Genomic DNA, 27,278 nt, shown 5'->3' with positions numbered 1-27,278 from the left:
ACATCCAAACACAAGTTAGGTCCTATAAAGTGCATATAGTACAGCCACCTCCATTAAAGTACACAATGCAGACTGTACTATGTTGTCGGGCCAGTGTCTGTTCATCATGATACAATGCAATAATTGAGCGTGGATGAGATCCACCTTGGCAGCTATGGTTTATTTATTTTTTGCTGTTCACTTGTAAACCTGCCAAAGAATGTGAAAGTCAAATGCTGGAGAATATGCTGATATTGTACCAAACTTTGGTACAGTAAACTTGAATATATAAATAGAGAAGCAATACATTCCAGTAAATGAATATCCTACCACGGTAGTTATGAAATTTGTAGTCCAGTGCCAGTTTCCCCCCCAACAAAAGAAATTTAAGGAGGCAGTGTGGTCCAGTGGTTAAAGTCCAGGGCTTGTAACCAGGAGGTCACCAATTCAAATCCCACGTCTGCCACTGACTGACTCACTGCGTGACCCTGAGCAAGTCACTTAACCTCCTTGTGCTCCATCCTGCAGATGATATGTTAAATCAATGTCCTACTGTAAGTGACTGCATATAATGCACAGTTCACAGCCTACCTCTGTAAAGCGCTTTGTGATGGTGGTTCACTATGAAAGGTGCTATCTAAAGATATTATTATTATTATTATTATTATTATTATTATTATTATTATTATTATTATTATTATAGCTTCAGTGTTCTTAAAGTTATGTCCACTGCTATTGTTTTGTTCAGCTTCTTATTTCAAAGTCTTCTCTTCTCTGAAGCACACTGACAGCTGCAATCTTCTCCATCTTGGTATGCACTTTTTTTAGTTTCAAAGGAAATGTTTAACTCTCTCATTCCATTTTAGTAAAGCAGGGTGGTGCAGTATTGTGGAGTAACCAGAAAGCTACTGTATGTCATTTGTCCACCAAAGAGCTTGGTGAACTAGCTGTAGACTTTGGTGGAAGAAAGGGCTGCTCTTCAAAGAAACTCTTTAGTAGGAAGTATTCCTTTGTCTTGTCTGGGCAGTTACCACACTGTCTGATTCGATGCCTGATTCAATTTACGCATAATGGTGTAGTCACCTATACATTGAATGTTGCCATGGTGACTTGTAGAGCCTTGATCACACGATGATCGCTATTGTTTATATTGCTGCTGAAGAGGCAGGACCCAACCCGAGCATCACACTTGTTGCACACAGGAAAGTATGAGGGGTTACGTGGGGTAGCATTACATGTAACGCAGGCTATGAAAAGGATGCCCCCATCAGATGTTTATTGTTGTGAAAATAAACCCAGGAAATAAACACTCTTATCGACCAAACTAAGCGTTAGAGCTGTTAGTTAGAGTTTTGCAATTAATGAGGTAAGAAGGGTTTCTGAAGAAATCCATTACATGTTATTTTTTTTTTAAAGCACAGTGGGTCACATCCATGTTTCTCATCCATCTGTGCATTATTTTGCAGATACATTTTACTTTATTTGATTGAAGAATTACATAGCTGGAATTCCTGCTAGATACTTGACCTCTATGGAAAGCAAGGTCATTGTATTTTATACAGACGTGCTCAAATTTGTTGGTACCCTTACAGCTCATTGAAATAATGCTTCATTCCTCCTGAAAAGTGATGAAATTAAAAGCTATTTTATCATGTATACTTGCATAGAATAAAGCAAAGAAGCTGTGAAAAGAGATGAATTATTGCTTATTCTACAAAGATATTCTAAAATGGTCTGGACACATTTGTTGGTACCCCTTAGAAAAGATAATAAATAATTGGATTATAGTGATATTTCAAACTAATTAGTTTCTTTAATTAGTATCACACATGTCTCCAATCTTGTAATCAGTCATTCAGCCTATTTAAATGGAGAAAAGTAGTCACTGTGCTGTTTGGTATCATTGTGTGCACCACACTGAACATGGACCAGAGAAAGCAAGTTGTCTGAGGAGAAAGTTGTCTGAGGAGATCAGAAAGAAAATAATAGACAAGCATGGTAAAGGTAAAGGCTACAAGACCATCTCCAAGCAGCTTGATGTTCCTGTGACAACAGTTGCAAATATTATTAAGAAGTTTAAGGTCCATGGAACTGTAGCCAACCTCCCTGGGCGCGGCCGCAAGAGGAAAATCGACCCCAGAGTGAACAGAAGGATAGTGCGAATAGTAGAAAAAGAACCAAGGATAACTGCCAAAGAGATACAAGCTGAACTCCAAGGTGAAGGTACGTCAGTTTCTGATCGCACCATCCGTCGCTTTTTGAGCGAAAGTGGGCTCCATGGAAGAAGACCCAGGAGGACTCCACTTTTGAAAGAAAAACATAAAAAAGCCAGACTGGAATTTGCTAAAATGCATATTGACAAGCCACAATCCTTCTGGGAAACTGTCCTTTGGACAGATGAGTCAAAACTGGAGCTTTTTGGCAAGTCACATCAGCTCTATGTTCACAGACGAAAAAATGAAGCTTTCAAAGAAAAGAACACCATACCTACAGTGAAACATGGAGGAGGCTCGGTTATGTTTTGGGGCTGCTTTGCTGCGCCTGGCACAGGGTGCCTTGAATCTGTGCAGGGCACAATGAAATCTCAAGACTATCAAGGCATTCTGGAGCGAAATGTACTGCCCAGTGTCAGAAAGCTCTGTCTCAGTCGCAGGTCATGGGTCCTCCAACAAGATAATGACCCAAAACACACAGCTAAAAGCACCCAAGAATGGATAAGAACAAAACATTGGACTATTCTGAAGTGGCCTTCTATGAGTCCTGATCTGAATCCTATCGAACATCTATGGAAAGAGCTGAAACTTGCAGTCTGGAAAAGGCACCCATCAAACCTGAGACAGCTGGAGCAGTTTGCTCAGGAAGAGTGGGCCAAACTACCCGTTAACAGGTGCAGAAGCCTCATTGAGAGCTACAGAAAACGTTTGATTGCAGTGATTGCCTCTAAAGGTTGTGCAACAAAATATTAGGTTAGCGGTCCCATCATTTTTGTCCATGCCATTTTCATTTGTTTTCTTATTTACAATATTATGTTGAATAAAAAATGAAAAGCAAAGTCTGATTTCTATTAAATATGGAATAAACAATGGCGGATGCCAATTACTTTTGTCAGTTTCAAGTTATTTCAGAGAAAATTGTGCATTCTTCGTTTTTTGTGGAGGGGTACCAACAAATTTGAGCACGTCTGTACATAATACCCGCTATGGACAATGTTAACTATGTTATGAAGTAAAAAAAAAAAAAGGGGGGGGGGAGGCGACAATGCAATCTAGGTGGATTCCCTGTTACTTTTGCTCTAAAGGAAATCCAACTGTGAATTATCCCTTCAAGATTTAAATTGATCAAATCAAACCCTTTTCGAAGAGAAGATTTCAAAGTGAGGGTAATGTAATATAATGCCCGCCCTACTCAGAACCTCAGAAATAAAACCTCATGAAAAAACTGCAAGAATATATCTGGTTAGCCACTTATTATATTGCCTCAAGAGCTTACCCCTGTCTACAGGCTGTACTCATGGTTTGTCAGGTTAATTTATCTTTTCGGGCTTGTTTGTAGTATAATGCAAATGCTAAGTCAAAGTGAATCAGAAAATGCAGCATTTATGTCACAATGCAAGTGACACATGCATCCGGCACAAGGACACGTCTGCCATGCTTTGCATCACTTGCATGGCAACTACAATCCAGTAGTGAAGGAGGGAGGAAACAGTTTCGTACAGAATTAAAGGTGTAGTAAATATTTTTTCGCAAGATTACCCATATATCAAAGCCCATATATCAAACACCACAGCTGTTTGATGTACAATGCTATAAATACACACAAAGTTTCTTTCCTGTCTTTTCCATACAATTAAATGCTATACACCTGTACATATGCAAGATACGCTGTAGTACTTAATGAAAAAGGGATGGTTTCTTATGAGGGCTTTCTGTTTGTTTACAAACATTCCCAATATATCAAATCTTAAACGTGTAGAAAATGAAAGTAAAACCCTAATTCCTGTTTGTCTCACACAGTGGCTTAATAGCAAGCAGGCTTGAATGGGGAGGACAGTAATACTGCACCTTTGGGTATTACAAACAAGCTCAAATGTTAATAAAGTTGAGGACACACAATGCTTAACTATGAAGGACTGCACTAAACAGAACCCAAGGAATATATTTCAGTGTAAAATTGAACATACATGTGGGCAGCTTTAAGCTACAGATAGAGACTTGGCTTTGCTTGGTCTCCTGTATGGCAGTGGGTGGAAAGGGAAAACACATGCTGAGCCTGAAGAAGCAAATGTTCTCCCAGCTTTACCAACGTGACACATTTGAAATATTACACATTGCTGTTATGTCGCCCTCGGCCGATGCTTAATCCAGTACATTCCAGTATGTCTTTGACGCAATGCAATCAGCTAGTACATCAATCACTAGTACATCAATCACCAGTACATCGCGATTCACATTATTTCAAGGAAAAACAATATAACTATGTTAAAAATAGTTATTAATGACTGAAATGAGAAATGTTAAAATCCCAACTTTCAACTCTCTTTGCCTAATGACTGGGGGAATCTAGAGCTGGAAGAGCCAGGGATTCAATATTTTCATTAATAGCCCATGTTTGTGCTTTTTGTTTCAATCAACTGCATTTTCCTACTTAAAGAAGTGAAACAGGCTTGGAATTGCTTTGTAGCATGGTAGTATATGAATCTTTGAGTCTGTCTTTCTAGTGTCACTGTTTGTCAGATCAATGCAACATCCAGTGAAATAGCCTGGAATGAGCTTTAGTGTTTCTTTAGCACAGGCTCCTACTAGCCTACTGCTACTGAGCTGCGATAATAAAACAGCATACCCTCTCTCTCCCTCTTCTATCTCTGTTCATTACATGCAGAACATTCTTCCCTCTGCTTCAAGGCCTCAACAACAAAACAAGGCATCGCCCAGGTCACCATGGAAACCAATGAAACGACTGGATTCAGTTGCATAATTGCCATTCAAGCTGCAGACAGTGCAGCACAATAATTTTCAATTTTCAATCTCCTGCATATTCAACGCTGTTAGAATGCGGTTGTTGTTGACATCACTATTTGTTTACGTTCTCTCTGGGAATGCATAATATGACTCCTAACAGTGGTGTAAAGAATGATTCTAATGGGGCTAAGTTTACAGAATGTATTCAATCTCCTCAACTGTGGCTGCAAATACAACATTAGAGCTGTCATTATCATAAGAAGTAGCTTTTTACCAGTATAGCAGAAGGACTGGGTGTATTACCCTCAAGTGTAGTCCACCTGCCTTGTCAGTCACTATTGCAGAAAATAAAAAAACAACAACAGCAGTAAATGGATGTCAGTAAGCATTATTATTTGGGGTACCACTGCACGATCTGAGTGGGGTAAAATGCCAGCGTATGTAACAAGTTTGACACCGCTCTATATAAACAGTTACCAGGTTCTCTAGTAAAAATGTAAGTGTGAAACTACATCTATGCGTACGTGCGTCTCCACTATATCCCTGTTGCAGGGGATAATGTAACATTTTACAGCCTCCATTATTTAGGCTACCTCATTTCTGTCAAACAAAGGCCTCATCTATAAATTATTGGATGTCAGCAGTCCAGGACACATCAAAGTCACCACTAAAAGCACCTGTACAACACGCTTAGCTTTAACACTAGAGTAACAAACCAAAGCCAATGCAAAACCCACAACCTGAATCAGTCTGGAAATACATGCACCAGAGAAGCCATTGGTAACACAGCATTAATCTCCATACTTGAAAGAATATAGTCTCTGTGCTATGAAACCAGAAATTGGGTCATAGATAAAGAGGTTAGGCTGGTACCTTTATTTAGATTTAGCTCTGGTACAGTCTATGAGTTATCTAATCCAAGTTTTATCTTGCTGAACTCTGGGTAATGTTCACATAATGGATGCTACAGGTAGTGGACAAAAAAATGGAAACACCAATGTAAAGTCACTTAATAGGGCGTTGAGCCACTATGGTATCCTGCTTTGTGGCGTTCTCGGCGGACCATTTTTGATGAAACTGGCTATTCATGCCCCAGGTTGAAATTTGAAATCAATTGATCTGCAGTTGCTCGCCTGTTTTGCCTTGCACTTCAAATTAATTTTTCAGCCTTTAAATTAAGTATTCAAATTATAAAGCAAAAATTTTAAGTTGATGCTATTTTTATGACCTATTCTAATACAATGTCAAAGCGATTAAGTTCATTCATATTTAAAAAAAAAAACAAAAAAAAAAAAACGCATGCACACACAGACTAGACTATAATTCCGAGCTTTCTTTATTTTTTCAACAGATACCGGTACTGTAGTGTAAGAAATGTATTATAATATAGTGCTTTTCATGTAAAACATCTCAGAGCCCTTCACATAACTAAATATTGTACATATAAAAAAAACTAAAATAAATAACATTTGAACAATTCTAGTACTAGTCGCCATATTTAATGTCACCAAATTGTTGTTTTAATCCAGTCACCAGTGGATGTACTTCCGGCTCACTGATAAATTTGCAGCAGTGAATAAAACAACTCACCCTATTACTGCTCATTTTGATGGTGGTTGCTGTGACCTGGAAGACAAAGCTTAAAAACTATGTGTGATTGCAGTCATTTAGCTTTAACCATAGGCTGGATTTAGGGTTACAAATGTGGGATGGGGTGGGGCAAATTCACAGCTACAATGCAATATTCATGACCAACACCATGGCATGAGATCATGAACTGTTTGTTCTGTTTTGGCATTTTGACATACTGAACACATGGCATTGGTATTTATTTACACTGTCTGGTGAAACAGCTTGACGGCAACAAGTTAAACTGAAGGGAAACTGTTCTATATCTGATACATTCAATTTAGTACATGACATCTAGTTAGCATTGTATTTTAAGTTCCATGTGCTAAGATATAAAGTATTTAATGTAGCTAATCATAGCAAGAACTGTTACAATCACAGCTGGTCAAGAAAGCTATTTACTAGTTATCACAAAGAATGGCACTTATCAAGTACTTACACCGATCAATTCTTACCTCGAACACAGTGCTTTGACCATGCTTGTCTCACTGAGTTAAGTAACTGCTTAATATGAAGAAGCAGTGATGTTTTCGCGTGCCCTAGTCTGAGTCCTATTGTTTCCAAGTTGAAACTCCCTTCCAATTGCTGATATTAGCTTTATGATGCAAGGGCTGATGAGGTTATGCAGGCCTGCTCAGTAATAGGTTACAGTACATTAATGTTCTTCAGAAAACAAAAAAAAAAGAACCTGTTATGAGCATTGTGTTTATACCTCCTGTACTGCTCATCATGTGTTCACTAGACCCAGCAGCCCTTTTGTACAGGTTGTCAGAGAGACAGTGCATCCACTGTAGCGCCTGTGAATTGATAATTAACTGTGGTACCCGGCTAAACAAGATCTATTCATCAGTGGATTTTGCCGACACAAGCCTATTCTTGGCTTGTTGTTACTATGCTAAAAATGTGCTTCCCTTGCACTTTTTGCCATCCTGATCAAAATTGATAACGAAATTGTAATGTTTGCTTCCTTGTCAAAATCAGCCACAGTACCTTTAATAATCAAGAAGTCGTCCACAATGTCAGACATCTAATCGTAAATACCGAGGTGAAACTGCTCTATAAGAAACTGAAGGCCCAATTCAATTATCATTTCTCTGGGGAAAAGCATAGCAGTAAAACAGAAATGTATGCAATAAACAGTGCTTTCAAATCCCTGTTAAAAACAATACAACCTGCCCGTCTTTTAACTGAGTGTTCTTTTTACAACTATCTTGTTCCTTAGGGCTTTCCCAGAAACCTTTAATAAGCAAGCAGCCAATTAAAATAATCATTTTACATGCAGAACAACAAAGGGTTCTATAAAATTGAACAATTGGTGGTTTCACAACACAACAATTTAAATATGTATATAATTGAGGAACCATATGGCATTAAAAGGAACTATATTTTCTTAGCTCTGCCTAAATAGATTGAACGCAAAAGGACACTAAAGACTCAGACTAGTCTACATGATTTTAAAGACAACATTCTTTTCACCAATCAGGAAATAAGTAATACAGAGATGCATATTTCCATATTTTTCAAATAAATCACAGTGCCGATACCGCTGTACAAAAGAGCTGGCTCATTTGTATGGAGCGTATATCGGGCTTATGTCTTCGCGTTTGATTACGTCACCTACCAGCCCTTCTGCTGCCCTACCCCGTGCACGCTACACTATCTCCTGCAAGCCTCAAGTCTGCCCCGGACTTGCTCACCAGGCTACAGTGGGTACTTGCATCCCACACTGACACCAATGTAGTGATCACGGTTAAAGCAGGCAGGCGCATGACACGGCGAGGCATCCACACACAGGCGAAGGGCGAGAACCCGGGACCTCTCGCACTAAAGCATAGCGCCAATACCGCTGTATACCTTGCAAGATAAAACTAAAACTCAAGGGTCACTTATAACTGAGATGTTTGTCGTTAAATCATAGGTAATCTCGTACTGTACATTAATAATAATAATAATAATAATAATAATAATAATAATAATAATAATAATAATAATAATAATAATAATAATAATAATAATAATTTGAGCACTTTGCAATTTGAGGTCAAAGTTAGGAAGAGGCAGTGCTCATAGTTATTATAGTTATAATTAATATTACCTTGATATTAGCGGATTCTTTGTAACGAAACGCTTATAGATGCCCACCTCTCAATTACTACAGTAGCTTTTCTATGTGCAGCTGAGCTCCACATTTAAACTCCTACTTGAGAAAACTGTTAATGCTCAGAAAAAATTGCCATTGCATGAACGAATTAAAATGATTGAATACTTTAGTGGTGTTTTTCTCTTTTTCAATCTTAGTGTCCTCAACAGCTATGCTCCTTAACATACCACCGGTATATACATTTTGAACATGGCCTAAACGCTACTACACTTTCACGTTGTGTCATAAAAAATGACAACATCCAAAAAGGTTTAATTAAATTGTTTTAGGTGTTTTACCCACAACAAATAATCCGATTGTCGGTCTTCCATGCATATTTAAGTTGTGTGCCGATATAAACGAAAACATCTCAGTCTCTTAACTGTCCTATCAACAACATCTTGTAATCAAATGAGTTTTACGAGTTTGATACACTTGCCTTTCGCATCCATGCCAGGTATTGCGTGGTGCTGAAAGAACAGCGCCAAGTGACTCAACTGTTCGCCCAGCTAGAAACGATAGTCAAACATTAACATTTTCCGAATTAAAATAGAACGCACAGTTTTAGGAACTCTCTGGTCGTTACTATCCTTTTCCCCAAAATGTTAGACAGTTCTGGGTTTGTGTTTTATTTGATAAATCTGAGTGTAATCGATATACCTACATAGGCCGTTTTATGTTGTGAACACTTTAATTTACGGTACAATTAACTCTTATGCACTGTAAATGCTGGTAAATAAAAACACAGTTAGGTACTTATATAGACACTAACCTTTCTTCTTTGCCAGCAGGCACCGGGGCTCTTCTCGTGGGATTTGCTTCCTTATTTTACTCCATCAACTGACCTCCTGGTCTGCAAATGTTTTCGTTGGCTATCCTCGGGGAATGATGGCAGATTCCCTCTGTTCTTTAACGCGGTCAATTGTCAATAGATTCCTCATTGAAAACGCTGGGAGATGTTACTGATAACTTTCTTAGCACGTTCTTATGTCATTGCCATTAAAAGGATACAACCCAGACCCGGTGAATCTGACAGAAAAGTAATTTGTATTTCAAACATATATGGATCTGCTGCTGGGTGTTTTTGCAAAGTCAACTGTTGCATGGTGCGTTTCTTTACATTGTTCAGAATATCGGTTTTAAAACACAAACAAAAAATCCATTAGAGTTTTGAATGTTCCTGAAACACGTGCTACACTTTTCTGCCACAGATGGATACAGTCAATGTGGGTATTAAAAAAAATAAAAATACTGCAACATAAAACGACACGATCTGTTATGGTTCTTCTCGAAAACCCTTTAAAATAAACACAACGTTCATGAGTACATTGTTAAATATAGAGAAGGCTGTAGAAACTCTGCAGCTGCAAGTACGGCTTCTTTGGATATGAAGTAGATGGATGAGAACAGCAACACTAGGAACCGCGGTAGTTCTAATAGCTAACGAGATATTCACACATATATAGATATTTGTGTTCCTAATATTCAATATATTCAATAATATATATATATATATATATATATATATATATATATATATATATATATATATATATATATATATATATATATAAGAAATGATTAAGAAACAATTGATGATTAATGGTTCCCTATTCAAAATAAAAGCTTTTTTTGATAAGCGTGCTAATTCCTGGTGCAGTTTATAGTTTGGATTTGTTTCAAAAGAATGAAAAAATGAATCTGTATTTCTTTCAAAATCAAACCATGGGTATCTAAAATATAGTTTTAAATTGTTGTTTTTTTCCATCTGTTACAAAATATAAAGTTAATTTCAAAATACTGTTTTTTTTTCGTTTTTTTTAATACCACCACATACGTTTGCGTTTAAAGAGCGACAGCTACTTCTCTACTCAACATCACAAAAACAGTACTGTATCAGTATTGAATACTTACTTTCGGTTATCTGTACTGTAAACGTAATACATTACAAATCTTTAAGTAGTTTCTGTTAAAAAGTCTACACACGACATTTATGGGAATAAATGTGTTGATTGATCTCACTAATACTATAATATATATATATATATATATATATATATATATATATATATATATATATATATATATATATGCCTATATGCAGTTTATATGGGCTTTTTCGATATACAAAAGAAAGCTCTCAACAGCAAACACTGTCTATATTAGTATTGATATCTACTGTACCTAACCGAATACACACTTTGATTTACAGGTCTGTCGCTCTACTTGTGTCTAAGCAAAGCGCATAAAGAGACCTTTTAAGGTCCAAGTTGCTATTTGCGTTGAGGCTTGTTTTTTCCATTGACCGTCCATTGTTGACCCCATCACTGATTTCGAGTTGAGCTGTAGACTTGTTAAGAGATGCGTTGCTGCGGCTCATCTTCAGGTCACTACAAGGGCTTTCCTGGCCACTGTTTGGCTCTTCCTTAAGAGAAGTGTGCTCTTCCTGGTCAGTCTCTCTGTGATAGAAGTAATTGAAGTTGGACACAATGACAGGTACTGGCAATGCAATGGTCAACACGCCGGCAATAGCACACAGAGAGCCTACAATTTTCCCTCCGACAGTAATGGGTCGCATATCTCCATAGCCTACGGTCGTCATGGTTACCACAGCCCACCAGAACGCATCAGGGATGCTGGAGAAATGGGACTCGGGCTCATCTGCCTCTGCAAAGTAAACACCGCTGGAGAACAGAATGACACCGATAAACAGAAAAAAGATTAAAAGGCCAAGCTCCCTCATACTGGCTTTCAGTGTCTGACCCAGAATCTGCAGCCCTTTGGAGTGTCTTGATAGCTTAAAGATCCTAAACACTCTGACCAGACGAATTACTCTTAGGATCGACAGTGACAACGCCTGTTGCCCGTTGTTGCCTTGTTGCTCTGCTAGTTCTGTGCCCAGGGTGATAAAATAGGGGATGATAGCCATAATATCTATTATGTTCATCATGTTTTTGGAAAACGCCGATTTACTGGGACAGGCAAAAAATCTTACAGTAAGCTCAAACGTGAACCAAATCACACAGGTAGTCTCTACTATAAAGAAAGGGTCTGACGTGCTACTCGGTGGTAGAGCCTGAGTAGTATTAGTTCCACTGACAGACAGTAGTAGCTCTCTCTCATCTCGAAACTCTGGCAGCGTTTCCAAACAAAAGGTTATAATGGATATGACGATCACCAGAACAGATACAATGGCGATCCCCCGTGCTGGATTGGAGCTCTCCGGGTACTCGAAGATGAGCCATACCTGTTTCTGGAAGCCACTTTTTGTAGGCATAGGTTTCTCTTCCTCCTTAATAAATCCCTCGTCCTCCCTGAACTTCTCCATTGCTTCTTCCCCCAGCTCGTAAAAACGGATCTCATCCGCAAATATATCTATGGAGACGTTCACAGGTCTCCTTATTTTCCCACCTGATTGATAAAAATAAAGTACCCCATCAAAACTGGGCCGATTCCGGTCGAAAAAGTACTCGTTTCTGAGGGGGTCAAAGTACTTTATCCTTTTATGGGGGTCCCCGAGCAAAGTGTCTGGGAACTGGTTCAGGGTTCCCAGTTGAGTCTCGAACCTGAGTCCAGCAATGTTAATTAATACCCTTTCGCTGTTCTCACCATCCATATCCAAGATGTCTTCATCTAAAAGATGAGGGCTGTGATCAGCCCTCAGCAGAGCATCCATGGCATTCTCGCTGCTGCTACAAGTATTATTCATGTCGTTCACATTCCAAGAGTCCTTTTGCAGGCTGTTGCAAGAGTTCATCTCTTTGCCGTAGACCTCGTTCAACCGAGATTGTGCAAAAGGTGCTTGGGGGAGATTCAGAAAACTCGCGCACCCTCCACTGGCATTGCCTCCGCTCACAATGGCAGTAGCACCACGGTTTTCAGTTATCAACCCTATCTCCATTCCGAATCCATTAAATATTCATCAGAAACACACAACTGTGCAGTTAGATCAGCACTTTCCGTTACTGCACACGCGCTTTCTTCAGATAAAGAGATCAGCACCAGATTAAACTCGAAATAATCCAGAACTCCCCCCGAACTCCCCCCCGGAAATGATAATAACAAAAAATTAAAATATAAATAAATAAATAAATAAATAAATAAATAAATAAATAAATAAGACCCTAACTGTCAAGCAATCTTCTTTTTTCTATAGGCCCTATATAATAACAAGTAATAGAGGGTTGGACGGCGAGGGCGTCCCGTGCGTGTTCAATTTTCACGCATTTCATCCAGCAGGCACTGAACAATCTGTGGTTGAAGGAAAGACAGCTGTAATTACACTTTAATATCCCATAACATATTTTTTTTCTAAAATACCTGGTGCTTTATGAAAATGCGCTCCGTGCATGCAGGGGTATTATTTTCCATTGAAACTGAAACAGAGTACCAAAAAAAATCCACTTGTGTATTTTATTCCCTAGAGTACATAAACATACGCCTGTTGTTGCGTTTTATGAATATTTCAACACAACTTTACTGCACTATGTTAAAATGTTTTGTCGTCTGCCTTGTCATTCAATATTCTTGTTCTGTATGAGATAGCCTATAGTATTTAGCACTGTCAGTCATTTGAAGAAACGTGAAACCCCTGAAGGAGATTGGAATTAGCACCGACAATAACCGCGTGATTACGTTATACAAAATTAATAAAGATGCTGATACTGGATGTGGGTAGTATAGTTAAATATAAGCAGTAAGATCTACTGGTCAGAAAATCAACACAGATTATATCTGGTCAAAAGAAAGTTGAGTTATATGGGGCACAAATATTTTATCAAGAGTTATTAATTTTTTTCGGATTAAAAACATGTAATTATTCCAAGATTTAACAAAAAAAAAAGAATCCATATTTAGCTTAATACATGTTAGCAAAAACATACTTAAAAGTTTTGAAATGTGTACTTTTAGATATGATTTATAAATATTGAAAACCCTCATCACAAATTCAGCATTTAAAATCAATATGACAATTACATCTGGAAGAAAAAATGCTTCAGTCTTTAAATCTTTTTTTTTTTTTTTACACCTGGCAAGTCAACATTTATCTGACATGTTAAATCTGGGAATCTAAAAATAAATCTGTGAAAAAAAAACAGGGAATTTATTCACGTGTTTATTTATTTTTACACTTGGCGATAACATTTAGCTAACAGATGAATCCGAAAAAAACATGATCTTTCAGCATTTTAAAGTAATTTAAATGTTTGTCATTAGCAAAAAAAAAATCTGGAAAATAATTCTAGAAAAATAAATGTTTTTTCAGACGAAATATTTATTTTGCAAGCTAAACCTGAAGCTAACACGCAAATGAGTCCCCGCCCATTTAAGCGTTTTTGACTAGGCATTCTATGCATAGAGGCGGGGGCGTCTTTTTTTCCTACCCAGACACCCCTCAATGAAGCTGGGGGCGTGACAAGGGGGTGGTTTCAACTGAGAGACAAGACAGAGTATCTAATTACCCTGTACAAATACCAGTTTATTTTTTACTTCAGAATCTAATAAATTGGATTGTTATGATGACGGAAGTATTTGACCTGAGTGGTTCAGTTTCCATACTACACTGTACATATAAGAGAGAGAGACTAGATTTTCAAACAGAGCTGTAGGAACCATAAAGCATTCTCTAATAATCTGTGTAAATTAATCGATTAATCATGCCTGTGGGTGTTCATCGATTAAAAAATAGTTGATCGGTTAATCTAGTCTACCCACGTGCTCTAGCAAAAGATGGTGGAGAGTACCGACATTTTGCCATAGCTCAGAACAGTCTCCAGGATAACTGACCCGATCAACTATCGTGGCAGGGATCGCGTTCAATGTGACCACCCAACCCCAACCCAACGGTACTTCAGTGTGGACGTTTTGAGCTGGATTAATTAGAGCGGTTTTGAGTACGGTTCTCGAGATCGGTTGTGTAGTGTGGACAGGGCCTTAATCTCCTTACTTTCTCAAGTGGAATGAAGAACGAGAAAACGACAGCTCAACATTTAAGTGACTAGTTTTTTGTATTGGTGTTAATACAATTAGAATAGTGATTGTAATAAGGTGTATCCATCTTTATATATATATATATATATATATATATATATATATATATATATATATATATATATATAAAGAAGGGGGCAGGGAGCAAAAAAATATCTGAAGGTGAGCGTAGCAGAAAAGGTTTGGGAACTACTGGTTCAGAAGGAATAAAAGACAACTTGCAAGATTTGATCTTAGGGGCTTTCCTTTCACGGCAATACTACAAGTTTATCTTATCATCTGAGTCGCAAGTAAGTTGATTTTTCTTTTTAACAATGTATTCCATTAGTTTAAATATGTACCACAGCAGTACATTTACAGCTGTAGCCAAAGTCTAAGTCTTAACTGAATAAAACAAAATTAAACAACACTTCTGTACTCATCGCAGCATTGATTATATTTCTTTCCAAATGGCTTGCTTTTTCTTGTTTGTGACTATATTGTTTTGCTTGGCAGTAAGAATAGATTTATATTTATGATACTGAAGCAATCCGGGCATTTATGTAATTGTGTAATAATACTGTAATCTCCTCTGTAGCTATGTGTAATTGTAGCCTGCGCGTGTGGTGCTGTCTGTGTCTCCCCTGTAATTGGCTGTTGTTTGTCTGTGCCCATTGGTCCTGGTGTGCGGTTGCGGACCAATGGGATGTCTGTAAGCTCCGGTACCCGCTTAACATAAGGGGCGGAGCTACGTTATACTTATGTGTGGTTGTTCCAGAAATCAGTGAAGCGGTCAGAGCAGTGGTCTCTGAATGGGTGCTAGAGATAGCGTCCTGAAATAAAGCTTTGGAATTTAATCAGTGTGTTGTCACCTTTCTTCTGCCTGCCTGCAAAACGCTACACTGGCGTCAGAGCGGGATCAAGCAGGAGCGGCTAGGAGATGGAGAGACGGGCAGCGAGAGGGAACTGTTCCAGCACATCCAGGGACTCGAGGCAGAGGTTGCCCAGATGATGGAACAGCTCAAGAGCTGTGCTGAGAGACAGCAGTCACTGGCGGCAGAGTGCTTGGGGCCCAGCTGGGTCCCGCAGAGCGCCGTGCCAGATGCCCGAAATCAAGCAAGGCCAATCAACCAGATGGCAAAGGCAATACTGCAGGATGGCGGGGCGCAAAGCTGCCCAGCTTTGATGGCACCACAAGCTGGGATGCCTTCAACGAGCAGCTAACCATGCTGGGGAAGCTGTGCAAGTGGAGTGAAGAAGACAAAGCACAACAACTGATGGCGGTGCTGAGAGGGGAGGCCCAGATGGTGCTACTGAATCTGGCTGAGGAAGAGATGGGCAACTACAGTACCCTGGTGGCCACCCTCCAACACCAGTTTGGCAGTACAGGGGAACCAGAGCTGCTGCAAACCAGGTTCCGAAAGTGAGCATGGACGGTAGGGGAGTCCCTGGCTTGATTAGCCACAGACCTGAAGAGGGAAGCCCGGTGGGCATATGCAGACACTGCCGCCCAAGAGCAGGAGGAGTAAGCCCAGTTCCAGTTCATTGAAGCCATGGGACCGGGCTAACTCCGCAAGTACCTGCACCTTGCCAAACCCTGGTCGCTACAGACCGCCCTCCAACTCGCCATTAATCATGTATTAGTTATTTAAAATGCAACTATCATCAGATGTATTTAGATATACACATTGTATTCACATGAACGTGCATTACATACACCAGACTTAAAGAATTAACATTGGTCGTAGTTGCGTTTGAACTAATTGTGTGTTGGTGCACCAGACGTATTGAAAACAAAAACAAGTCAGACGTATTAACGTCTGAGAAAGGGTTTACGACTGACTATTAATACTTGGACTTACGTCTTGTTGGTGCACTTCAGCCCTGATGTTTTTAAATAATGACCCCAAAATCTGTGTCTGTTACTTCTCTAGTCTCTTTTTATATTTATTTTCTGTAAACATTAGTGTATGGATAATCTTGTTTGCTTTAAAACAAATTAAATTGTTACAACAAAATTAGCATTCTTTACTCCATTCATTTTAATTCCGTAGATGGTCTTGTTGTAATAGTGCTAAAATATACAGTTCCTTTTTTCTTTATATATTTACCTGAAACCTTGCTTAATATAATTTTAGAAAAAAAGCACTGTACTTGCATCCAGAGCACGTCTGCCGATTAAACTAAAAATAAGGCTAAAAACAAAACAGTATTCGGTTCAACAGAGACTGTCAGTAGCTTAAAAACAAATAAGCTAAATGCTCCGTGTGTATCTGTGTAGTTTGAAATTTGAATGTCCCGCCCCTGCCTGCTCTGAAGTGCTCAGCCAATGGACAGGGGCGGGACGTTCAAAAGAATTGTGGGAAATGGCGTTTTAAAACCTAAAATATACCTTTGCTTCTATGACTCGATCCCACACATCCCACAATTCTTTTCAACGTCCCGCCCCAGGGGTGACACATTCAAATTTCAAACTACACAGATAAACATGAAGCACTTAGCTTAACCCTCCTATTATGTTCAGAATTTAGGTACATATGTTATGTTTTGAGTCACATTGACCCGATACAATTTCAAACTAATTTAAACAGCCCTAAAATGATTGAATGTTTTTATTTGCAAAGGTTTTACTCTTTTATGCTCTTTTAGTCCAGGAGCTGTGATAAAACTTTTTTGACTGCCAACCTGGGAGCTCCTCATTTTGGAATGTCTTTACCAGTGATATGCTGTTGCAATACTGACAGAGAAAATTAGGCTCTGCCTTGTAGATATATACTGTTTGTTTTTTTGTTTATAAATATCTCCAGACAGTTGCAGCCATTTCCGGAAATAATAATACAAATATAATAATAATAAAATAACAAATTTACGAAGTTTGTTTATCCCTGCACACAAACCTACATAGATAAATGCCACGGGTCACGGTGACCCGAAACATCTTATTTGTAGACATGACCTGTTCTAAAAAAAATAAACATCTCAAAGGTTCTGTTTTCTGTGTATAATTTCATGACCCCAACTTAGGAAAAGTCATAAAATATTATACAGAAAATAAAAATAAAAATAGCATTTAAGCTAATTGGAAACTAAAGTCGGGTCAAATAGACCCGAAACCTAATAGGAGGGTTAAATGTGTTTAAGCTACTGACTGTATCTGTTGAACCGAATACTGCTTTGTTTTTAGCGTATTTTAATTTTCATCGGCAGACGCGCTCTGGATGCAAGAACAGTGCTGACACGTCTAAAATTATATTAAGCGAGGTTTCGTATAAAGAAAAAAGGCACTGTATATTTTAGCACTGGTACAACAAGACCATCTACGGAAATTGGTTGAAAATTGTCGTTATAAATAACAAATAAATAATCTGTATAAATGCAACAATTGGAATATACGTTTTGAAAACATAACAATTTCACCTGCAAAGCATTGTGATTGATGCAGCAAAAACGCTGAAATACATTGTGTAGGTAACGTTTCACAGCCTAGTGAGAACGTTAGCATGATAACGTTTATTGCTGTAGGACCAGGTTGTACAGGGAGAGGGTGGTCAAGGAATGGGGTTAAACTCAAGGTCTGTAACAATGTAATAACCATTTATCTTTTGGCAACTGCTTGCAGTATGTCCAATACACTTGCATTGCTTTTGAGCTATATATGCCTCATTGAGCTTCACAATATGTCTCCTCTGATTTAGAGGCGAAGCATCCCATGCAAGGCTATTAATAGCATTTAATAGACTACAGGGGTATTCTGAAGTATTTGGTCGAAGCAAATACAGTCAGTGTTGTGTTTATAAGTGCGACATATTTATAATGTAGACGCAAAATACTGACTCCATTTAACCAATGTATTCCTCTTTTATGTTTCAATTGTCATTACTAATTTTTCAGTATCTCAGTTTTAGAAAAAAAATGGTAAGGTTTTAGGAACTCTCTGGTCGTTACTATCCTTTTCCCCAAAATGTTAGACAGTTCTGGGTTTGTGTTTTATTTGATAAATCTGAGTGTAATCGATATACCTACATAGGCCGTTTTATGTTGTGAACACTTTAATTTACGGTACAATTAACTTTTATGCACTGTAAAAGATGGTAAATAAAAACACAGTTAGGTACTTATATAGACTACTAACCTTTCGTCTTTGCCAGCAGGCACCGGGGCTCTTCTCGTGGGATTTGCTTCCTTATTTTACTCCATCAACTGACCTCCTGGTCTGCAAATGTTTTCGTTGGCTATCCTCGGGGAATGATGGCAGATTCCCTCTGTTCTTTAACGCGGTCAATTGTCAATAGATTCCTCATTGAAAACGCTGGGAGATGTTACTGATAACTTTCTTAGCACGTTCTTATGTCATTGCCATTAAAAGGATACAACCCAGACCCGGTGAATCTGACAGAAAAGTAATTTGTATTTCAAACATATATGGATCTGCTGCTGGGTGTTTTTGCAAAGTCAACTGTTGCATGATGCGTTTCTTTACATTGTTCAGAATATCGGTTTTAAAACACAAACAAAAAATCCATTAGAGTTTTGAATGTTGCTGAAACACGTGCTACACTTTTCTGCCACAGATGGATACAGTCAATGTGGGTATTAAAAAAAATGAAAATACTGCAACATAAAACGACACGATCTGTTATGGTTCTTCTCGAAAACCCTTTAAAATAAACACAACGTTCATGAGTACATTGTTAAATATAGAGAAGGCTGTAGAAACTCTGCAGCTGCAAGTACGGCTTCTTTGGATATGAAGTAGATGGATGAGAACAGCAACACTAGGAACCGCGGTAGTTCTAATAGGTAACGAGATATTCACACATATTAGATATTTGTGTTCCTAATATTCTGAAAATTAATGCTCAAATATAAAGAAAAGATTAAGAAACAATTGACGTCCCCCTGTTTTAAACTGACAGCACCAAATTCCACACATTATTATTATTATTAATAATAATAATAATAATAATAATAATAATAATAATAATAATAATAATAATAATAATAATAATAATAATAATAATAATAACTTGTTCCTTTTTCAAAATGAAAGCTTTTTTTTATATATACGCGTTCTAATTCCTGGCCCAGTTTATAGTTTGGATTTGTTTAAAAAGAATGAATCTGTGTTTCTTTCAAAATCAAATCATTGGTATCTAAAATATAGTCTTAATTTTATTTTTCCATCTGTTTACAAAATATAAAATTAATTTCAAAATACTTTTTTTTTTTTTTTAAATACCACCACATACGTTTGTGTTTAAAGAGCGACATCTACTTCTCTACTCAACATCACAAAAACAGTACTGTATCAGTATTGAATACTTACTTTCGGTTATCTGTACTGTAAACGTAATACATTACAAATCTTTAAGTAGTTTATGTTAAAAAGTCTACACACGTCATTTATGGGAATAAATGTGTTGATCGATCTCACTGCGCAAATACTGTAAAAAATATATATGCATGGGCCTATATGCAGTTTATATGGGCTTTTTCGACATACAAAAGAAAGCTCTCAACAGCAAACACTGTCTATTGATATCTACTGTACCTAACCCAACACGCACTTTGATTTACAGGTCTGTGGTTCTACTTGTGTCTAAGCAAAGCGCATAAAGAGACCTTTTAAGGTCCATGTTGCTATTTGCTTTGAGGCTTGTTTTTTCCATTGACCGTCCATTGTTGACCCCATCACTGATTTCGAGTTGGGCTGTAGACTTGTTAAGAGATGCGTTGCTGCGGCTCATCTTCAGGTCACTACAAGGGCTTTCGTGGCCACTGTTTGGCTCTTCCTTAAGAGAAGTGTGCTCTTCCTGGTCAGTCTCTCTGTGATAGAAGTAATTGAAGTTGGACACAATGACAGGTACTGGCAATGCAATGGTCAACACGCCGGCAATAGCACACAGAGAGCCTACAATTTTCCCTCCGACTGTAATGGGTCGCATATCTCCATAGCCTACGGTCGTCATGGTTACCACAGCCCACCAGAACGCATCAGGGATGCTGGAGAAATGGGACTCGGGCTCATCTGCCTCTGCAAAGTAAACAGCGCTGGAGAACAGAATGACACCGATAAACAGAAAAAAGATTAAAAGGCCAAGCTCCCTCATACTGGCTTTCAGTGTCTGACCCAGAATCTGCAGCCCTTTGGAGTGTCTTGATAGCTTAAAGATCCTAAACACTCTGACCAGACGAATTACTCTTAGGATCGACAGTGACAACGCCTGTTGCCCGTTGTTGCCTTGTTGCTCTGCTAGTTCTGTGCCCAGGGTGATAAAATAGGGGATGATAGCCATAATATCTATTATGTTCATCATGTTTTTGGAAAACGCCGATTTACTGGGACAGGCAAAAAATCTTACAGTAAGCTCAAACGTGAACCAAATCACACAGGTAGTCTCTACTATAAAGAAAGGGTCTGACGTGCTACTCGGTGGTAGAGCCTGAGTAGTATTAGTTCCACTGACAGACAGTGGTAGCTCTCTCTCATCTCGAAACTCTGGCAGCGTTTCCAAACAAAAGGTTATAATGGATATGACGATCACCAGAACAGATACAATGGCGATCCCCCGTGCTGGATTGGAGCTCTCCGGGTACTCGAAGAGGAGCCATACCTGTTTCTGGAAGTCATTTTTAGGCATAGGTTTCTCTTCCTCCTTAATAAATCCCTCGTCCTCCCTGAACTTCTCCATTGCTTGTTCCCCCAGCTCGTAAAAACGGATCTCATCCGCAAATATATCTATGGAGACGTTCACAGGTCTCCTTATTTTCCCACCTGATTGATAAAAATAAAGTATCCCATCAAAACTGGGCCGATTCCGGTCGAAAAAGTACTCGTTTCGGAGGGGGTCAAAGTACTTTATCCTTTTATGGGGGTCCCCGAGCAAAGTGTCTGGGAACTGGTTCAGGGTTCCCAGTTGAGTCTCGAACCTGAGTCCAGCAATGTTAATTAATACCCGTTCGCTGTTCTCACCATCCATATCCAAGATGTCTTCATCTAAAAGATGAGGGCTGTGATCAGCCCTCAGCAGAGCATCCATGGCATTCTCGCTGCTGCTGCAAGTATTATTCATGTCGTTCATTTTCCAAGGGTCCTGTTGCAGGCTGTTGCAAGAGTTCATTTCTTTGTCGTAGACCTCCTTCAACCGAGATTGTGCAAAAGGTGCTTGGGGGAGATTCAGAAAGCTCGCGCACCCTCCACTGGCATTGCCTCCGCTCACAATGGCAGTAGCACCACGGTTTTCAAAAGTTACCAACGCTATCTCCATTCTGAATCCATTACATTTTCATCAGAAACACACAACTGTGCAGTTAGATCAGCACTTTCCGCTACTGCACACGCGCTTTCTTCAGATAAAGAGACGAGCACCAGATTAAACTGGAATCCAGAACTCCCCCGAAATGATAATAATAATTAAATAAATAAATACATACATAAATAAGACCAGCTTTTATAAAATGAATAACACCACAAGAGGCGAGTGGAGACCCGGATGAGAAAGTAATGATTATTCCTGACGTCAAAATAGCTGTTCTACAACCAACGCTGCCAGGGAATCCTTTGAAAATGTCTCTCCCTAACTGTCAAGCAGTCTTCCTTTTTTGTCTATATAATAACAAGTAAAAGGGGGTTGGACGGCGAGGGCGTCCCGTGAGTGTTCAATTTTCACGCATTTCATCCAGCAGGCACTGAACAATCTGTGGTTGAAGGAAAGACAGCTGTAATTACACTTTAATATCCCATAACATATTTTTTTCTAAAATGCCTGGTGCTTTATGAAAATGCGCTCCGTGCATGCAGGGGTATTATTTTCCATTGAAACTGAAACAGAGTAACAAAAAATAAATAAATAAATAAATAAATAAATAAATAAATAAATAAAAACATCACAGCATTGTTTGTCATCTTTGAATGCTACAGGCTTGAATCCACGTGTGTATTTTATTCCCTAGAGACAATTAGGTGTTTCGTCGTTGTTGTTGTTATTGACATACACCTGCATTCTTTAAAATGTAAACTAATTCAGTCAATATTTTAACAATGTGACGTTGCTCTCAATATATAAAGGATGGTTTGAGTTCTTATGAAGAATGCTAAAAATGTTACATACACATACGCCTGTTGTTGCGTTTTATGAATATTTCAACACAACCTTACTGCACTATGTTAAAATGTTTTGTCTGCCTTGTCATTCAATATTCTTTTTCTGTATGAGATAGCCTATAGTATTTAGCACTGTCAGTCATTTGAAGAACCGTGAAACCGCTGAAGAAGATTAGAATTAACACCGCCAATAACCGTGTGATTACGTTACACAAAATTAAAGATGCTGATACTGGATGTGGGTAGTATAGTTAAATATAAGCAGTAAGATCTACTGGTCAGAAAATCAACACAGATTATATCTGGTCAAAAGAAAGTTGTTATATGGGGCGCCAAGTGTAAAAATAAAACAGCACAGCGGTGCTAAATTGGGGTGTAAATCAGGTTAAAATAATTGGCGACGACTAAATTTTTTAAAGAAAAAAAAAATCAGTTGTTTTTTCCCCGGATTTAATTTAAATCATGTAATTATTCCAAGATTTAACAAACACAAATTCCAGAGTTAGCTTAATACATACATGTTAACAAAAACATACTCAAACGTTTTTAAATGTGTACTTTAAGATATGATTTATAAATATTTGTAGCGTACACAGGGGAAGGCAGCAGTAGGGCTGGTAGGTGACGTAATCACACACAAAGACATAAGCCCGATATAGCTCCTTGCGAGGAGCCGGCTGTTTTGTACAGCGGTATCAGTGCTGTGCTTTAGTGCGAGAGGTCCCGGGTTCGCGCCAGCCCTCCGTCTGTGTGTGGATTGCCTCACCCTGTGTGATGCGCCTGCCTGCAGGAACCGAGATCGCTACATTGGTGTTAGCAGTGGGATGCGGGTACCCCGGTACGCACTCGTCGAACTCTAGCCTGGTTAGCAAGTCCGGGGCGGACTTGAGGCTGGCAGGGGAGAGTGTAGCGTGCACTGGGGGAAGGCAGCAGTAGGGCTGGTAGGTGACGTAATCACACACGAAGACATAAGCCCGATATACTCTCCTTGCAAGGGAGCCGGCTCTTTTGTACAGCGTTGTCGGCGCGATGCTTTAGTGCTAGAGATCCCGGGTTCGCGCCCGCCCTGCGCCTGTGTGTGGATTGCCTCACCCTGTGTGATGTGCCTGCCTGCAGGAACCGAGATCGCTACATATTGAAAACCCTTCATCTAACATCAGATTACATGCAAACATTTTCATTTATTGTCAAATTGTTACATTGAAGATGCCTGTAAAACTTTAGGTGTCATTCATACATGCTTGTAAAAAATAGCATTAATACCAAGCGTTACTTTTAGTTGTATTTCACAACAAATACATATTATAGCAAACGGGTATGATTAATCGATTAATTAATCGTCCAGATGGGATGATTAATCGATTAAAAGAAAATACCAAGATTAAAACCCCTAGTATTTACGCAATGTGTGTCTAAAATATTGTCTTGAGAAAGAATATTGTATAATATCGAAAACTACAATGATAAACATATATTAGATATAGCCTATCTAGTAGACTATTTTAAAATAAAATGAGTGATACAATGTCACCATAACAAGCCAACGTATCAGATTCCAAGTTAAAAAATGAACTAGTATTTGTATAATTAGATATTCTCCCTGTCTTCTTAACGCTCCGTCTACTCTCCCTCCCTGCTTCAAAACTCCACGTCCAATCACAACAGCGCTAGCCTCTCAGTTTGTATCCAATCACAGCAGTCCCTGAGTTAAAACCACACCCTCATCACGCCCCCAGCTTCATTGGGGTGTGTCCCTTCAGGAATACGGGTAGGAAAAACAATTATCTAGGAGGGGAGCTTTGTTTTCCTTGGTGTGCCGTGTGCCCTTCAGTAAAATTGGGTTATTTCGCACAAGTATTTCGGCGGGCAAATGGTCTTGTATCTTTTCATACAAATCAAAGATGTCATCGGCCCCAACTTCATGATTTTGGTGCCAGATTGCGAAAGGCTGCTGCTGCTTTACGTAATAGGTTGTGTAATATGTATTGTAGCGTGGGAATGAATACAGACTCCCACAGGTTTTTCAGGTTCTCCAATGCAGCGGTTTATTAAGCAGGAACTCTACACTTAACAGTTAAAGTATGCTGCTTTACCAGCCAGTGGTACGTACAGCTAAGCACCGTAGTGTTACTCAAACTGTGACAAACAATAAAAGAAAATAAAGTCCAAAGCACACTGTTTTGGCCCTTGTGCTACAGCTAGAAAAGTGCAGTCTCCAATTTCATTCTTTGTTCTCTTAATCCCCAAGTCTCTCTGTTCTTCAGCTCTCTTTTGAACCACACCACACGTTTGTCTCAGCAGCCCCCCTAGAACTACTTACCCACCTCGTCCAGACCACACCCCCCGTGCACCAGCCACCAATCCCAAGCATGCATGGCTTCCCGCTCTAGATCCTCTGATTGTTGCAACATCTTATCCACTGATTTGTGACAACACTGTTGCAACCAGGTCCCGCTCGCGCCGCAAGCCAAATTTATGATTGGTGATGATTTTCCCGTTTCTGACATCCCTACTGAACCTTTGCAGTTGAATCTTTGACTCTGCGTCACAGAACCTTCCCTAATGCGGTTACAGCAGACCCAGGGTCGTTACAATATTAATGAGAATGGTCCTCAGGTCCCTGATTTAGCGGTGAGCTGCTTCCACGCCTCCTCTGTGCATAGAATGCCTACGTCAAACGCTTTATTGGGCGGGGACTATTTGCACGTTAGCTTCAGATTTAGCTTGCAAAATAAATGTATTTTGAAAAAACAGATTTATTTTTCCAGAATTGTCTCGCCAAGTGTAAAAATAAATAAATAAATAAAATAAAAAAGATTTAAACACTGAAGCATTTTTTTCCCAGATTTAATTGTGACATTCGTTTTAAATGTTGAATTAGCTATAAGCGTTTTTAATGTTTATAAATTATATCTGAAAGTATACATTTCTAAACTTTTAAGTATGTTTTTGTTAACATATATTAAGCTAAATCTGGGGGGAAAAAATCAAATTTTGTTTGGTTAAATCTAGGAAAAAAACTGTGATTTAAGTGATTGTGTTTATTTTTAATTTCTTTTTTTTACACTTGTGTCTCATAGTGTTACACTGTACATAACAGGTTTGTACTTACACCAAAACATATTTGTGTTATATGTTTAAAAAAAGAGGGGGGGGGGGGGTATATATAGTATTGGTACTGAGTTGTTCAAACACTCAAGTTTTCTTTTCACATTGCACATTCAGATAAAATTACGTATGTAAAAGGTTCTGGCCGAGTTTATAAAAAGCAAAAACCAGATGTCATTGCCATTGAATTCAGCGTGGGAAGCTGGAGCTCCCTCAGCTGCATTACACATTCCCATGGGATCATATTGTACACTTTTCCAATCAACCATTTAAAGAGCCTAAGATTTTGTTCCCATATACACTCATAAATAACACTATGGTATTAGACCCAACCAATGTGGAGCTTTTTTTGTGTGTGTCTGATTTTTTTTTAAGGTATTAATTCTAAATCATTTGTAATACTTATTTTAAATCATAACTAAAATATAAACAAAGTTAATTAAATGTGCAAAGTTGTTATCAAACACAATTCCAGTAACATCTACGAAAACTATGTTGTTGTTAATCACACATTTACCTCAGCGAAACACTTTTCTAGGCCCTTTAAAAAAAAAGTGCGTTCAGCCTACAAAAATATACTGTGCTTGCGAAAGAGCAAATCTGTTTTAAATAAAAAAAAGGGGGCTCCCAAGTGGCGCATCCAGTAAAAGCACTCGCTAGGGTGCAGGATGCGCTCTATAGCATGGACGTCGCAAGTTCGAGTCCAGGCTATTCCATAGCCGACCGTGGACGGGAGCTCCCAGGGGGCGGCGCTCAATTGGCCGAGCGTCGCCCGGGGGGAGGGAGGGTTAGGTCGGGTAGGGTGTCCTCGGCTCACCGCGCACCAGCGACCCCTGTAGTCTGGCCGGGCGCCTGCGGGCTTGCCTGTAAGCTGCCCAGAGCTGCGTTGTCCTCCGACGCTGTAGCTCTGAGGTGGCTGCACGGTGAGTCTGCAGAGTGTAAAGAAGCGGGCGGCTGACAGCACACGCTTCGGAGGACAGCGCAGGGGTGGTAGCGGTGAGCTGAGCCTAAAAAATAATTGGGCATTTCAAATTGAGGAGAAAATAATAAAAAACTAATTGGCAACGACTAAATTATTTAAAAAAAAAAAAAACGACCTCTCGATGTTAATTTAGCAAATCGTTTTTAGAATGAATGTACAATCAATCTTTAACTATACGTTTGTGGATTTTGTTTTCTCTGTAAAAAGAAATGAGGGTACAGTAAGCTATATAGTTCAGGTTGTGTGACTAAACTGCATTAATCCTTGCAGAAAATTAGAGAATGGTTGTGGAAATGGGGTGTCTCAGGGAGATCAAATCATCTTCATGCAGGGCATAGTGGGGGAGTGTGGCGGAGTGTCCCGCCCCTATATATATATTTATTATTATTTTTGTTTGCGGCGCAAATC

The 27,278-nt window shown here is 38.9% G+C and overlaps 2 protein-coding genes across 3 annotated transcripts in view; both read right to left on the bottom strand.

The window, feature by feature from the left end:
* Positions 1–22,208, bottom strand: part of LOC117416232 (potassium voltage-gated channel subfamily A member 5-like) — a 48,672-nt gene extending 26,464 nt beyond the window's left edge. The window contains exon 1 of one of the 2 annotated variants that reach the window (XR_004546515.3): positions 9,479–10,173. Coding sequence is in view for 1 of the 2 variants with exons in the window: in XM_059027569.1 (XP_058883552.1) it covers positions 20,250–21,944 (1,695 nt within the window). In the remaining variant the exon portion in view is untranslated. Of the gene's footprint in view, positions 1–9,478; positions 10,174–18,808 lie in introns of those variants that run through there. The other variant, XM_059027569.1, reaches the window with a different exon arrangement.
* Positions 10,811–12,607, bottom strand: LOC117415120 (potassium voltage-gated channel subfamily A member 1-like). The gene has a single exon (XM_034025099.3). The coding sequence runs from the start codon at positions 12,605–12,607 to the stop codon at positions 10,913–10,915; it is 1,695 nt and encodes a 564-aa protein (XP_033880990.3). The 3' UTR covers positions 10,811–10,912.
* Positions 22,209–27,278: the final 5,070 nt, after the last annotated feature.

Source organism: Acipenser ruthenus, chromosome 7 (assembly GCF_902713425.1).
Source record: "Acipenser ruthenus chromosome 7, fAciRut3.2 maternal haplotype, whole genome shotgun sequence".
NCBI classification, from domain to species: domain Eukaryota; kingdom Metazoa; phylum Chordata; class Actinopteri; order Acipenseriformes; family Acipenseridae; genus Acipenser; species Acipenser ruthenus.
The sequence above is the reverse complement of the archived record's forward strand: the minus strand, read 5'-3'. Positions and strand labels throughout refer to the sequence as shown.

Coding starts and splice junctions, on each gene's coding strand:
- LOC117415120 (XM_034025099.3), bottom strand. CDS start 12,607: ATGGAGATAGGGTTGATAACTGAAAACCGTGGTGCTACTGCCATTGTG.